The 15,317-nt window shown below is 35.8% G+C and overlaps 1 protein-coding gene across 7 annotated transcripts in view; it reads left to right on the forward strand.

Annotated features, from left to right (window-relative positions):
* The first annotated feature begins 2,116 nt into the window (after nucleotides 1-2,116).
* Nucleotides 2,117-15,317, forward strand: part of chd2 (chromodomain helicase DNA binding protein 2) — a 33,722-nt gene continuing 20,521 nt past the window's right edge. For 5 of the 7 annotated variants that reach the window (XM_076991230.1, XM_076991255.1, XM_076991280.1 and 2 more), the window contains exons 1-7: nucleotides 2,117-2,273; nucleotides 3,880-4,123; nucleotides 5,572-5,631; nucleotides 5,757-5,810; nucleotides 8,977-9,034; nucleotides 10,851-12,370; nucleotides 12,703-12,811. In XM_076991230.1, coding sequence (XP_076847345.1) covers nucleotides 12,750-12,811 — 62 coding nt within the window. In that variant the 5' untranslated portion in view covers nucleotides 2,117-2,273; nucleotides 3,880-4,123; nucleotides 5,572-5,631; ... (2 more) ...; nucleotides 10,851-12,370; nucleotides 12,703-12,749. The remainder of the gene's footprint in view (nucleotides 2,274-3,879; nucleotides 4,124-5,571; nucleotides 5,632-5,756; nucleotides 5,811-8,976; nucleotides 9,035-10,850; nucleotides 12,371-12,702; nucleotides 12,812-15,317) is intronic. The other 2 variants (XM_076991247.1, XM_076991237.1) reach the window with 2 other exon arrangements.

The raw sequence follows: 15,317 nt of genomic DNA on the forward strand, positions 1-15,317 counted from the left end.
ACATTTAAAAGGTGTCAAACTGATGCATGGTCCTATATATGTATCATGGAGGGAATCTACATCCACTCCATGTAGACTCTCCACTGGTGTCCCTCTGGGCTCAGTGCTATCTCTACACTTTCTTGGAGATGTAATGTTGTCTATACACTATACTGATGGAACTTAACTACCGTAATCCTTTCCTTCCGACATCTGATACTCAGGTTTCCATCTGATATCACCATGGCTCTCTGACAATTCTTCATGGCTGGTGGCTCATCCCACCTCAACCCCAGCAAAACCGACCATCTGTACATCCAAGTATCTCCTGAACCTAATGTTTCCATTGGGAAACCTCTGGTCACTCCATCTGAAGCTGCATACAATCTTGGCGTAACTTTGAATAACCATTTTTCATTCCCAACTCATGTTTCAAACATTGACTTGGTCAGGCTGGTGTCTCCTTAGCAACTTGTGAAGGATTTTATCCTTTCTCCCAGTTACTTGTTCAGTCTTTTCTCAGGGCTTGACTATTGCAATTTGCTACTTGCTGGTCTTCCTGTATGGGACATCAGGCCCCTATGATTGATCCAAAACACAGCACAGTTGGTTTTCAATCATCTAAAGCTAAAAGCTCACTCGTGTTACTTCACTTCTGCATTCCCTTTACTGGCTTCCAGTAGCTGCTTGCATCAGATTTAAAACCCTGATGCTTGCCCACAAAGCCAAGAATAGATCATCTGCTCCCTATATGAAGGTGATGACATTCCATGCCATTCCATGCTTCAAATTTCAAGTACTTGGCTCAATGCAACATCTTTCAAGTCCCATGGAAGACAAACATCAAAACTCTTCTCTGTCCTGGTTCCCAGGCGGTGGAGCGAACTTCCATTAGGGGGTGTTGGGAAGTGCCACAGCAGCTGAGAGAGGTTGAGACAGCATAACATCATTAGTAGGTTTACCTCAGTAGAAAGAGAGAAAAGATTATTAGGCATGTCTAAGTACAGAAAAGTGTAACTTAATGGGTTCATTTTAGCTATGGCAGCACAGCTAAAAGGGTAGAACCAAAAGGTAGCACAGGCTCCCTGGGGCTTCAGCACTCTGCCGCTGTCAGTCAACAAACTTGAGTGAAATAAAAGAGGAAGTGACAGCATCATAACATCCTAGTTAATCATAAGTCTGAATGCCCATTAACCCCAGATCAACACCTTAACCTAAGAAGGGAAACATTTAATAACATTCTTAACTACACAAATGGGTTTGCAGTCTAGCTTTAAATACTGAGTCTGATTCTCGAACAGGGAGGTTATTCCATAGCATGGCAGGTTTATAGGAAAAGGCTGTGCCCCTGTAGTAGTGTTCCTTATTCTAGGTACTAAAAAGCCTGCACCTTTTGATCTAAGCATACATTGTGGATCATAGTGCACCAGGAGTTTGTTGAGGTACTGTGGGGCAATTAGAAGTAGTTTACAATCAGTTTGAAATTTGACTGGGAGCCAGTGTAATGTTGCTAAGATAGGGGTAATGTTATCAAATGTACCAGTTCTGTTAAGAACTCTGGGTTAGCATTTTGAAGGATTAAAGGTTATTTAAACACCTAGTAGTACAGCCAGACAGTAAGGCATTAAAGTAGTCCAATCTGGAAGTGATAAATTATGTTCCTTGATATATATTATTATATTAAATTGATAGCCTATATTGAATTATTATATTGATTATTAAGGATACGCAGAGAGCACTATTTTAATACTATTTTATATTATTTGTTGAGGCATCTAAATTTGTATTTATATTCGTATAAAAGGGCACCAAGCAAATGAGTTGGTTTAAAATACTCTGCTAACTATGGAGATAACCTAACTAGTAGACAACGGAGCTAATTAGCCAGATATAGACTCTGTATCAAAACAATCACACAAAAGATAGACATACTTCTGAAGTGCTAAAAACACAGGCTAAGTTAAATGTCTAAATGGAGTATGGTAATGGAGTATGGTAACCTAATGTGCCCTGTGCACACGCTACGATGCTTCTAAAATAGAAATACCAGAGTGGTTCAGCCACTTTGCTGGATATAGAGAAAGAGTGTGATTAGGCCACACCCACAACACAGGGAAAAACAACTCTGTAAAAAAGTTTACATGATTCCAAAATGTAAAAACGATATCATAGTTGGCCCTATAGTTGACTTAGACAGACGGGCTCTCATGCGTAGGTATTTTAAGTGATCGTAATAGTATCAATGTCTGTGTGCAGCAGCCTTATTTGTGTCAGGCAGTACGGATTTCTTAACCGTGAGTACAGATTTTCCCTTTCTAATAAGTGACCCCTTGGGGGCTCAGTTTTAAAATCCAAACTGTGAGTTATAGCTAGGTAAAGTACATTGTGTAGTACAATATCAATTAAGCAATGTCTAACTAGACATTGGTCTAGCTATAATTTACAGCCCACAACAAAATAGCCTCAGGTAGGTCTTGCATGGGGCAACATTTAAATTGATAATTGGTTAAACCAGAAAACCAATTCTTAGCAGCAAACAAGAATCAATTCGGAAAAACCAATTTCCACTCCAAAAATCCATTTTAATCCAATTTAACTATTGCTTATGTAGCATTTTTTAAGTGGAGGAGGGATTACTATATTGAACCAGGAACTAAGGTGCCAACTGTGTAATGCAAACTGGTAGTTATAAGAATGTTCTCATACCTGATCTGTGAGCACAGATTATGCCACAATGCTCCTTCAGTACTAGATAATCTATTAGGAGTAGTGAGGACTGTTTACAATCACAGTTGTGTCTTGGTTACATCATTTACACATCAATTTATTTTTCCATTCATAAATTAGATTTGTTTAATAAGATGGCAACTCCATTGTTTTAACTGGATGTTTTAAATTACAAGGAGTTTTAAAAAAGAAACCTGCATACAATTGTAATATATACAATTGTTATATTTGTGTATAAACTTTGTCAAGTAGTACATCACAGACATCTTAGATATAGGCCTCCCTTATATGATTAGCTATAAGGCTAAGTAATGTAAGATACATTATATGATGCCAAATACTTCAAAAGGTTATGTACTATTGCAAACTGAGCTACAAGTGATGAGGAACAACACAATTAAAACCCTGGATTATACATGTCAAAATCTACAGTACAAAATGGTCTTTCAGCAGACAACCAATAATAGGCTACATCAGCAAGACCAAAATCGGTTACATGAATTAAATACGCACTCAACATAAACCCACGACTAGTATCCTGTTCTATTTTTTCAGCAATAACAAGTGGGTGTCATGTTCTGAACAACTGACTCACTTTGTAAGTCATTCTGGATTAGAGCGTGTGCTAATGCCCTAAACGTAATGTAATATACATGGAAAATGTAATTGTTTTGGGCAAGACAGATGGAAGTTAGCTAGAAGCTAATAGGCCTAGCCTCTGTCTACATCTCTAATAAACCAGCGTGGAGCACGATGCACACACACACACACACACACACACACACACACACACACACACACACACACACACACACACACACACACACATATATATATATATATATATATATATATATATATATATATATATATATATATATTATTTTTTTTCAAATTACACTATTACACTATTGCTAATTAAGTAAATAAACAAACGATCTAAATACATAAAATATTCTTGAGGTTATTTGAATGTGTGCATTTTAATCCTACACATGTATCTGGAAAAGTCCAGTAAGTATGATAATAAATCTTTGACGCTGGGCTAAATGTTCTACAATATAATTTTCCGTGTGTGTTGTTCTTCGCATCACTTCCAATCTCATTATAGGCTGTAATGGCTGATGCACTGGAATGAAGTGCAGAAATGCATATGCTGCTTCTTCTTCCCAGAATGCTAGAGTGAGAGGAAGTTGTCTGCGCTTACGCCCAAACACAGGGGCAGCCCCCTCTAACAGGATAACAGCACAGCCCAGAACGAGGAGGACAGACGGAGAGACCAGGCGACTGCGGCGGAGAGACATGGCCCGGAGACGACGATTCACCGAGAAGTTCCCCAAGAAAAGGGGGAAAATCACCGAAAAGAATGCTGCCCTCGTGTTCAGATGAAAAGCCAGAACGTCTCTTTTGGACCTTGGTAAGATTTCGTTATGAAGTGAAGTGTAAGACCGCGATTAGACGAGTTTAAAGATGTTCCAATATGGTGGATGTGAAGAAGGTTTGAAGGGGTGTTGTTAAAATGGCCATGATGAGTACAGCGCCAAGAAAGGAAAATATTTTTGTCGGTTAAATTAAAGCTTGCCGAGATATTTACGTTGTGAAATTATACAGGGAAACATTGTTTTGTTCGCTATGAATGGTAAACATTTCAAAACTTGGCAATGAAGGAAAAACAGCAATTTACTGACTACGCAGTTAAATTGTGCTTTGTCCTTGGGAGGACAAACGTCCTTGCCAGAACTGTATAAGGAAAAATGAATAAAATTTTTAAAATCTTGTTAAAAATCAAACGGATGTGCTGCAACTGCTATTTGAACATTTGGAGGTAACATTATGTTCATTTGAAAGCGTAATTTAAGAAGAAAACCTTTTAAATATTTTTTATTTATATACTTTGTGTTAATTATTATAAAATTGTTTTTCTTCTACTGTTCTTTATTTTTTATGTAACACAAATAATACTGTCACTGTAGCTGCAACTACTGTAAGATTTAGAACCAAACTAATTTTTATATTATTTGTTGCTATACCCAGTTGTTATTTGCATATAAAATTAAATCTTTATACATTTATTTCCTTATTGTTTTTTTTTCTCCATTTGAGATGTGCAATGTAAATGTCAGTTACATTCATTGTGCTTTTAACATTTCTACAGTATTTTTTGGTTTTAAATAATAGGGTGTTGGCTTTTAACCCTTTGTGGTGCAGAAAAGGATCCATTTTCTTGTTATATTTCATTTTTTTTAAACTTGCTTTTTTTTGTCTTGATTATAGTTTTGTTTTGTGAAGTACATTTTCTTTTGATTTGGAGAGTCCAGAGAGCTAAGAATACCCAAAATTATTCAATTAATAGTAAATGCTGCTATATTACTAGTCATGGTTAATCAAGGATTTTTCTCCAATGTCGACAAAGGAGAACTGCATGTAAAATATTTGCAGTCTGTTCTAAGTTTTCTTAAAGTGTATTTAAATTACTAAAACCTGGGGATAGTACTCAGTAGATCTGTGTATGAAGATTGTATGTGGAATGTGTATTCAACTTGTGTGAACAATTTTTAATATCTGTGTGAACAATATTATTATATCTGTGAACAATGTTATAAAGACATCTAAGCATAAATGACAAAAAGGTGATTTTGTAACGATTTGCTAGTGTAGAAGAGTAACTATTACTCCTGCATTGATAAATTTCACACAAAAAAGTCTAAACTCATTTTCATTAAAAAATCGTCTAAGGCTGTCACCAGGACACTTAAATGTCAAATTTAAATAGTACTTTGCTACAAAACTTGCCCGATTTGAATAAAATTCAAATGGCCAAAGTTGCTTGTAATAATCTAATTGTATGAAAAATCTTGTGTACAGGCATCATTACATCTGGACAAAAGATGATAGAAGAATATTTGATTCCATTGTGCTGACCAGGTAAGGGTCCCCCACCCATGTAATTTGGGGCTGTTTCATTTTTACAGCCACTAGGGTGTGTTGCAAATCAAGAAATCATAAATTTGGTTTTAGCTAGGCTCAAATTTTCTTTTTTCTCTTTAAAGGATCCCATTCTGTGTACTTCCATCGATGTTGAAGAAAGACGCAAATGTTTCCTTGTAAGTATTCTACCTATAGGAGCAAATAGGTATTAACAAAGAATATGTACGTCCTCGGCAGTAGCGTAGGCCAGTTTTGGTCTATTTCTAGCTTCGAATATGGCTGATTATTGTAGTTAAGCCAATAATGGTTGCATATCAAAAGAAGAAAACTAATGCAGAACAGATATTTAAAGTCAAAGAACAGTGACAACCATAATTTGTAATATATCAATAAAGATGTAAAAAACAAATTAGCATGGAAACAATTTTGATTTAGATGGTGATTCTTGAATACACCAAATTTTGGTAATGTGCAAGCTGATCATTAGCTACTAATTTATTTGTTTGCAACCACAATGGGAAAGCAAAATTTATATTTCAAAATAATAGCTAAATATAATCACATCTACGAAAACCTAAACTTTTGATTTCCCAAACATGCACCTTTTCCAACAATTCTCTTTATTAGCTAACACTTTGTGCACATACAAAATAAAATACGGTTTAGTATGACATTGGAAATGAATCGATCTCATTAACTTTTTTGCCTTTATGAAACAAATTCGTAGCGTTTCATAAAGAAAATATTTAGATTATTGTAAGAATAATTGGACAAAAATTTGTACACACGTGCAATCAAGATATGTCATCTATGGTTAAAAGATTTTAAAGTCTAAATCACATTGGTTTTGAATATTGCTTGTTTCATGCATGTTAAATCACAAGATTACATCCGGATAGGGAATATCCACATAAATGTGTAAACAAACCCAAGATCCATTTAAATATGATTCAAATCCAATCACTCAAACCACTTCAGGCGCATTTAAACCAGACGTTACACAAGTGATTTCCCTGATCCACATTTTGAAACCAAAACCCATACTCCTCCAAATTACATAACATGATGTAAGCACCCAGAAACTACCGCAAAATGGAAACACAGTTGATGTTTTTCTGCTAACTTTGGAGAAATTAAAATCCACCATAAAATTGCAAGTTACATTAGTGTGTAGCAATGATGATTTGAATGGATTTATTGGGGAGTAAAAAGGAATCTGAATTCAATATAACTAATTAGTGACACATTTGACTACGTAGTGATCTTGCATGTGGTCAGTCTTGTTTTGAATCAGTCCAGATACAAGACACATGGAATGACCAAGTGTGAACAGGATTACTGAGAGCCATTCATGTTTTTGTCACATAAAACAATACAGTCCAACCTTTTTGCCAACATCTTTTATTGTATTTGATTTGTTATGATCTTTAACTTTCATATCCAAGCTTTGCTTATGGATTAAAATATTGGGTTAACAGATCACTTAACTATCACTGTGTAAATGTTGCTCACAGACACAAGCTCCTGAGTAAATGTTCTAGGCTAATTAATGAACAATCATTACATGCATTCCAAACCCCTGATGTCACTCAGTACTGCCATCAGCATTTATACAGCAATGGATTAGACATTCAGCAGTTGTTGAAGATTGTCCTCTCTACTTGTCCAGCATTCCAAGACAATTTCATGTATTTGTGGCATCTTTCTTATTTATAATTATTTTTCACTTTAACATTTCTGAGTGTAGAAACTAAAATTACTGCCACTCAAGTAAACAAATAATAAAAAAACATCTTGTGATGTAAATTCTTGATGTGACAGAACTAGAGCTATAGGATGAGCTGATTATTTTGGTCAAGTTCCTTACAGAAACTTAGGGTGGGGATTTAAACAAGCATTAATATATGTTTGTTAGGGGGTGGTAAAATATATTCTGGAGCACAAACATCCTTCTGGAATTCATTATGTCTGCAACTCAAATCTAACATCATGGCCTGCGTTACAGTTAACATTTGTGTTCATTTACCATTATACATTTTAACTCTATGGAAGTTCATTCTGTGAGGCTCTGCTTACGGTCATAGGCGTCCTGATATCATAGGCTAAGAAACCATTTAGAAGGACATGGGCTTAAGTGAATAAGAGCTCAGGGGATTTCACAGGATGCGTAATAGTATTTCCTTGATCACATAGTTATATCGTCAAAGACCATCATTTTGGTGTTGTCATCAATGCACATTCTGTTAAAAAGAATTGACAACAGGTACAGTGGCAGGTGTAATGTATAATATATGTGTATGTGTATTATAAAATCAACAAAATGAAGTACTTATAAAAATGATTTGAGGCACATGGTAAAGGAAATGTAAATCACTAAAAGAAAAAAAGCACTACTGGTTGAAATTACAATAATATGGAATTCTGGTTTTCTCAAATCAGGCACAGTTTACCAGATACAAAAATTAAGTTATGTGCTGTGTGCTTCAGTGTTCAATGAAGCTCAAGAAGACCTATATACAAGTGTATATAACAAGTGTGTTTTTGAGTTAATACTAAGCTAGATGGGGTTTTCTCCCTCTAATACTGAGATTAGCACAAACTGCAGTATACATATATTGTGAAGTTCAAACTTGTACTGCCAATTTTGTCAGTTCCTATTAAACATTCTTTAGTTGCTTTATGATAAGCTTTTCTAACATCTCCTTTCAAGACAGCTATAAAAAAATTATACAGCCTTTGCCAATATCTACCACCGACTTGGCCACTAAAGGAATCTGTCCCCTTTAGTCCGACACCCCCCCCCCCCCCCCCCCATCCAAACATTTCTCCCAAGCCCCGCCCTCCAATGACATGCATGCAGAATGCACACCCAACACAATTGTTGAAGTTTTCTGATTGGTTAATACAGCTAGACCTTGTTCTTCTACTAACTGTTTTACTAATGACTAAAGATATAAAGTGTTGGATTTTTTCCCCCCGACCTTAAACAAAAGTCAGTGTATATGAATTCTCAATTTGTCTAATTTCACAGTTCAACAATCACATAATGTATTCCATCATCTACCTATGCATCTGTTTGTCAATTTGTGCATTTGCTTAAATTCAATTTTTGCTAATAATTGCTTAATATAATGAAAATATGAATATTATATGGAGGTGATGTGCTACATTTCAAATTAATTATAGAGAGAAGGGTAAATCTTGAGCGAACCTTATTGCAAGCAATAACATTGGGGCAATCATGCATCAGTTTAACAAGACTGATGTTAACATGTACTAGTATTATTATCTAGTACAGTATTATTTCCTCTCAGTTTAAGCAGTTCTGTTTTTTCCCCTTAGCAGAAGAGGTCTGCTTGAGGACATGGCTTTGATTGTACTAAGAAAAGAAGACAGCTTGGTAAGTCCATACACTATTGCCCTTGTACCTGTGGTGTGTTGCATCACATGTCTGTCATTGTGGTGTATTAGGATGTTCATTTGTGGTATTGTCTCCACTTGGCAAATAACAGGACACATTTGGTTTTGATATTGGTTATCAGTTGAGCAGATTTACTCTAAAGCAAATTCATTCAAAACAAATTATTTTGCACTCTTTAAAGATGAAGATCTGAATGAGCAGACTCACCCAAGGAATTGGGGGGGGGGGGGGGGGGGGGTCTGCTATAGCAATAGCTGGTAATTGATCTTCAAAGGGATTTCCATCTGACAACTCTTGACAATTTACTATAGTCTATCTTCCCTCCCACCCCACACATGACATTTCCCCTGATGTAGTCTTATGACCACGTACATTTTCAATGGATTTCTACTTTTTCGGAGTCTGGATATTCTTTATTGCCATCCTCTTGGGGCAGTGCCCTACCACTTGAAATGGACCTTTTTCCCTGTGGAAGGCATGAGACTGACATCTCAATATGGAATCGATTCCTGCTTTTTGTGTAACATTTTACACATCCGTCCGGATCCTGCGCAGGTGCAGGCATGTTTCTTTCATTTAACCAGCAGCATTTTCTGGATAACTCTTGCTTGTTCTTGAACTTTAACATCTCTCAGGTCTAAAATTAGGCCAGCATGGTGCGTGATTAAGAGGTTGCACTCTTGTATTTGGGCTGCTATGCCTTGTTTTTGTTGTCTTATTGAGGTTGGGCAAAATGTCATGCTAGCATAGTGTTTGACACCAACCTATCAAGTGAATTCAATTGGTTGTCGTGTTTTAGGATTTTTCATGATTCAACTCTTTGTAACTTTGTAATGGGGGATGGATGCAATCTTCAAAAAAACCTTTTTGATCAAGTTTCCATTACATTTAGCTGACTTGAGTTGACTAACCTATGGGCTACTGAGTTGAAACTTCTAAATATAATGTAATTACACCATGTCATGTTATTACCTAATTTATTGCTAGTGTTCATTAAAAGATAGCACTTGATTGTTCGTTATTCTCTTCAGAATTTTACTTAAAGCATGCTTTAATTAAAAACCTCACATACACAGTCGTATCTTGTGAAACACCAGTGAAGTGTTAGGGCAGTTAAAGTTGCCCCCCACTCATCCAACCCCAAAAGCCATTTGCAAGATCCAATGACAGACATGTGATGTACAAGACCAGAAATGTGTTCAAATGTGGATGTTTTGTGGTGTGACAATTGTACTGCTTTAGTTGTCTCTGAAGCTTACTTGTCATGAACGGATAGAGGCGTGGTGTTAAGATTTTAGTTTGAATCGTTGTGGGTTGCCTTTACTGAGGTTTATTCCCCTTTTCTTTTTTTTCCCCTCGGGATTGCATTACAGTGAATTTAGTAAACACTGTTAGTAATTGGAGCTACATGCATGAGCGGGCATGCATATATTTTGTTGTGAAAGTCGGTATGGTTTAAATGGTAGCATGTAGAATTTTGACATGGATATGAGAAAAGAAACTGCCAGACTTGAATTTAAAATTGAGCATCGTGATGAATTTAAACTTGGTGGTTTTACATAGATAATTGTTTAAGCTTTTACTAGCTATTCGACTTGATTTTTTGGTGCATTTTTCAATGTTACCATGAAGCTAGCTAAATTCTGCTTTTGTTTTGATTGTGATATATGCTCTTTATCATGTTATGGTATAGCTAGGTTAGTAGCTAGAGTAGTATATTTTTATAGAAAGTTGTTGCTTTCTCAGCGCACTTGGGGTTTACATGTTTTCCCTTCTCCTTTTTGATTTCATTAAGAACCCCCTACTGGACAATCAAGTGGAGACTACAGCTTTATCAGGAAGATGGTGGATCGGGTTTTTGGATTTTGGAAAAAACTAACTTTTTTAAAATGTCATTGCTTTCCATAGTACATGTATTTCTTGCCTGTTCTAATGTCTGAATTTTGTTTTTATACTGTTCAATAGTTTTTGTTACAATGTGCAACCATGCTTCTGATTCAGCCAATATGTGCCTGTACATTTCAAATTTGAATATTCAGTTTTTGAACCAAAAAATAAAATTTAGTTTTTGAACAATTTTGACTTGCTCTCATTGGATGGGAATAATTTGTCCGTCTCATAAAGATGAATTAAACCTTTCTTCTTTAAAAAAAAAGTTTAATCTTATTAAGTACCATAGATTCCTCTAATTAGGTTTCACCGATGTAATGCTTAAACATAGCTTTAAAAATTAAATTTGCATTGGATAACTATTACTCAATTACAATCACGCTAACCTGTAATATCATCCATACTTAAATATTGTAAGGCTAAATTCATATCTGGACTCAACTCTGTCTATATTTCAAATGAACTGCATTGAAATAGAAGTCAGGTGGTGGTACTTGGTATTCTTTCTGTTTATGCTAGTGGATTTCAACAATATGCTCTGAATAGTCTTGAGCATATGAAAGAATGGTCTTCCTCCATATTTCAATATGAACTAAAGCTTTTGTAGAGTTTGATGTATTCTAAAATGGTGTCCTATATAGTCCACCACACTCTAAAATGGCTCCTCATATCTCATTTCCTGTCTGAGCAGGAAGTGATGGCATAGTGAAATATTTTTGTACCCTGTAAAACTAAGTATTCCTTTATGTCTAATACATTAATGTGTGTTCAGGCTTCTGTGCCATTCATTTAGGCTAGTATGAAATCTTAAGTCACAATGTGTCAATGAAAGTATTTGTTCAAAATAAAAGGGGTGGGTCTTTAGTACATCACCTGAATCCGGGGTAAATGGAGAGAACGTCAATCAAAGACTAAGCTCTCAGAGCTGGGAAGGAGCTTTAGATGGCGGATGAGCCTTGGGAAGGGAAACGCGTTGTGGCTCGCTGGGCTCTCTATACCACTTCTCTCTCAACTTTGATGAACTTTAAATCTCGCGTTAGGGCTAATATTTAACCGGAATAGATTAATATATTTGTGCTGAAATGTAGAAAGGTTTATGCGTCGTTTTGTGGCGTTGTTTCGTCGAAGAAAATGTACTGCTTTAGCGTAGATGAAACGGTCGTTGTTTTCTCTGCCTTGTACTGGCAGCCATGGCGGTCCTCCATTTTTAGTGCGCTGTGCAAGGCGCTTTAGATACTCCTCATTCAAAAGGCCATCGTTGCTTTTGTTACTTTATTTTCTTTTCTAATTTTATTACGCTTTGTGTTTTCATTCGAAGCTATAGAAAATTTATAGATTTTTTATTTTTGTTGCCGAAGTAATAAACCCGACATTTTTTCCGGCTGTGAATGTAGTGCTACATTTGCCTACCTGTCAATGGAATAGGTATGTTTACATTGTATATACTGTTGTATTTTAATTTTATGATCTTCTAATCGCCCTTTGTCTTATGACGCAGTAAGAATTTATTCATGTGGCTCGCTGGATCTGTTGCATTGAATGTATCTGAACGCATGTTATTTGGCATCGATTACTGTCGAGCAGGTGTCATTTAATTACAAATTTAGAGGTTAATATTTAAATACTGTAATTTTTTTATGTATCCGTCGAAGCTGCTCTTTTCCTGTGTCGCAACGGGAGGAATTTTGCTACCCTTAAAGCAAAAGCAAGCTGATGGGACTTGTATGATGGTTCACCCCACTTTCAACTTTTGACAGTTTATACCTGGACTAAAGATCATCATTAACAAAGTCAGGACAAAACGATGATGAAGAACAAGAACAAAAAACAAGGGGACGATGGTTCGACTCAAAGCAATGCTTCAAGGTATGGTACTTACAATTTTCCTGTTTTTCTTTTTACATGTCTTGATTGTTTACCTTGACAGGCATGGTTGATCACCTGTGCAGATATTTTAGCCACAGTTTCTAGGAAATGTAGTGGTTTCAGATCATTGACCTTGGGACAGTTGAATAGCCACACCCAAATTTTACTGGTATTACTAAAACTGAATATCTTCTGTAGGCCTGTCAGAAGGATTTGGCCCTATAGTGTATATCAGTGTCAACGCTGATTTTCAGTAGACTTAAACAGTATATGGTTTCTCATATTTTCAGGTCCGTTTGTGATGTTAAATGACCTTGTCTGATTACTTTGTACTGCATTGCACCATTTTATATCTAACATTACTGTCATTAAAACAGCTTTACTCTCACATTGTGAGACAATGTTCCATTTACATAAATGTAATAGGAATCACAGTGCTATAGCTATGGCATGTAAGCACTTCTGGGTCTGACACTGAGTCTTACTGTTTTGTTTTTTCTTTCTTTTCTTATGTTAGAATTAAACTCAGTAATATAGATTGATCATTGTCATGAAATGAAATTCATGTATAATAGGCAGTTTATGATGCATTTTATTTGAATCAGAACATAGTGCCATACCATTTAGTTTTATATGATAGGCTATTCTTTTTATGTGGATATTAAGTGGCCGTGTGAAAAGTAGACCATTTTGTGTTTGTATTTTGGGCACTGACAGATGAACATTCTACTTTATAAGGGTTTGATAGCCTTGGATTTTTTTTATCTGCGTCTTATGATCAGCTTCACATGATTTGTGTGCAGTTATGGTTAATAATGTTTCTCTGCATTTTTCCTCGAGCCATAAATTTATTCTTGGTTATTGGTAGCTCACTTTAAATTTGTATTTTGGGGGTCAGTGATTCAACGTGCTATTTTATGTTTAGTCACCCATAACTGACCGTGGAGTGAGAGGACTAAACCTTTCATTCTTGAGCCAGACGAGGTCTTGCACAGCAGCTAGCCTTGCATTCAGACCCCCACGCCTTTCCGTCTGTGTACATGAATATGTGCATCTCAGGGAAAATAAAAAGTTGTAGAAATTTGCCAAACCACACACATCCACTGTAGCAGTACAGTACAACAGTGGAAGTGGAACCACTACAAATCCTACTACAATTAGTAATTTTATGTGTGATTACATGGGCAGTTTTTCATACTTTGACATGCCAGTCTTAACACCTTAGATTACGGACAAATTTGTTTATGATTAGGCCTAGACCTCCATTGTTGACTGAAATTACATTCTTGTTGGGATTTAGATAAACTAATATTTCTGGTAATTATTTACATGAGGGCACAAACTCACTTCACCTTGTGTGCATAGTGTGCCTAGCAGTGGAATGGCATCTGACCCCTTTTCTTAAAGCAGATGTTTTTTTTTTTAGGTATAATCTGATGTTTTCATGTCTCAAACTGTACCTGTGATTACACTATTCAATGTGTAAGGTTAATGAGTTTAATAAACAATGGCAGGTTTATTGAATGAACAGATTGGCAGGAGTACTTTTTGATTGAGGATGTGATCTGAAATGTTTGATGTGGTACTTGAACATATTTTTGTGTCATGAATGAACCTTAATAATTGAAAGTCTGTATATGGTCCCTACATCAATACAATATGTGCAGGTACTGTGCTAAACACAGTAATTGTATTCCTCTTCAGGAAATTCTAGTGTGAAGGCTTGAAGAAACATCTAATGTAAAAGAAAGTGCGACTTAAGAGCGACTTGTCAGAGCATTATTGTGCACCATTTATTTATTTTGCTTTAGCTGAAATGTGTGATCAACTCCCTTATCTAATACTTTACTTCAATTGCTATTGAAAGTACTGGAAGTACCAGAAATTGGTTAAAAATGAAGCCATGGTTTTTAAATACAAATGCATTTTAGAGAAAGAAATATATTTTTATCATATCATTTCCATTTATCAAGATTATCAAGGACCGTAAATTGTTTTAACTTGTATACAATTTGAATGAGGTTTGAGAACTGGAATAATTTTCAATTAAATAAGAACCACTGTCATGAGAAGTTGTCATTCACAACAAGGTGACTGAACAGTTGTAAGCTTTTGGCAGCCATTTTCTTAACTTATTTTTCAACAAGTTAAACAGAAAAATAAGGTAGTTCAGACATTTTTAAATTTGTAATAATTTTGCTTGTCTTGTATTTAGTATAAGAATCATTTAAGAAAATACAATGTACAGTTTTTTTCATGTATAAGCTGCATTATTAAATGTCTGAAAGTCCACTTGAAAGTCACAAAATGGCTCTTGCTTTGTGCTGCATAGCTTGTATGAGTTACACAGCGTTACATAAAAGGCGCATGGAACTACAGGAAGGGAGAACAGGAAGTGCTACAGAGGTCAGAAGTGTCTTTGGTGAATTTTGGTTGGCTCTCTTCCTTTAGCAACACACCATCCAACCACAATTCAGATAACTATTTGGGTCCGCCCATTTGTGAT

Source organism: Brachyhypopomus gauderio, chromosome 2 (assembly GCF_052324685.1).
Source record: "Brachyhypopomus gauderio isolate BG-103 chromosome 2, BGAUD_0.2, whole genome shotgun sequence".
NCBI lineage: Eukaryota > Metazoa > Chordata > Actinopteri > Gymnotiformes > Hypopomidae > Brachyhypopomus > Brachyhypopomus gauderio.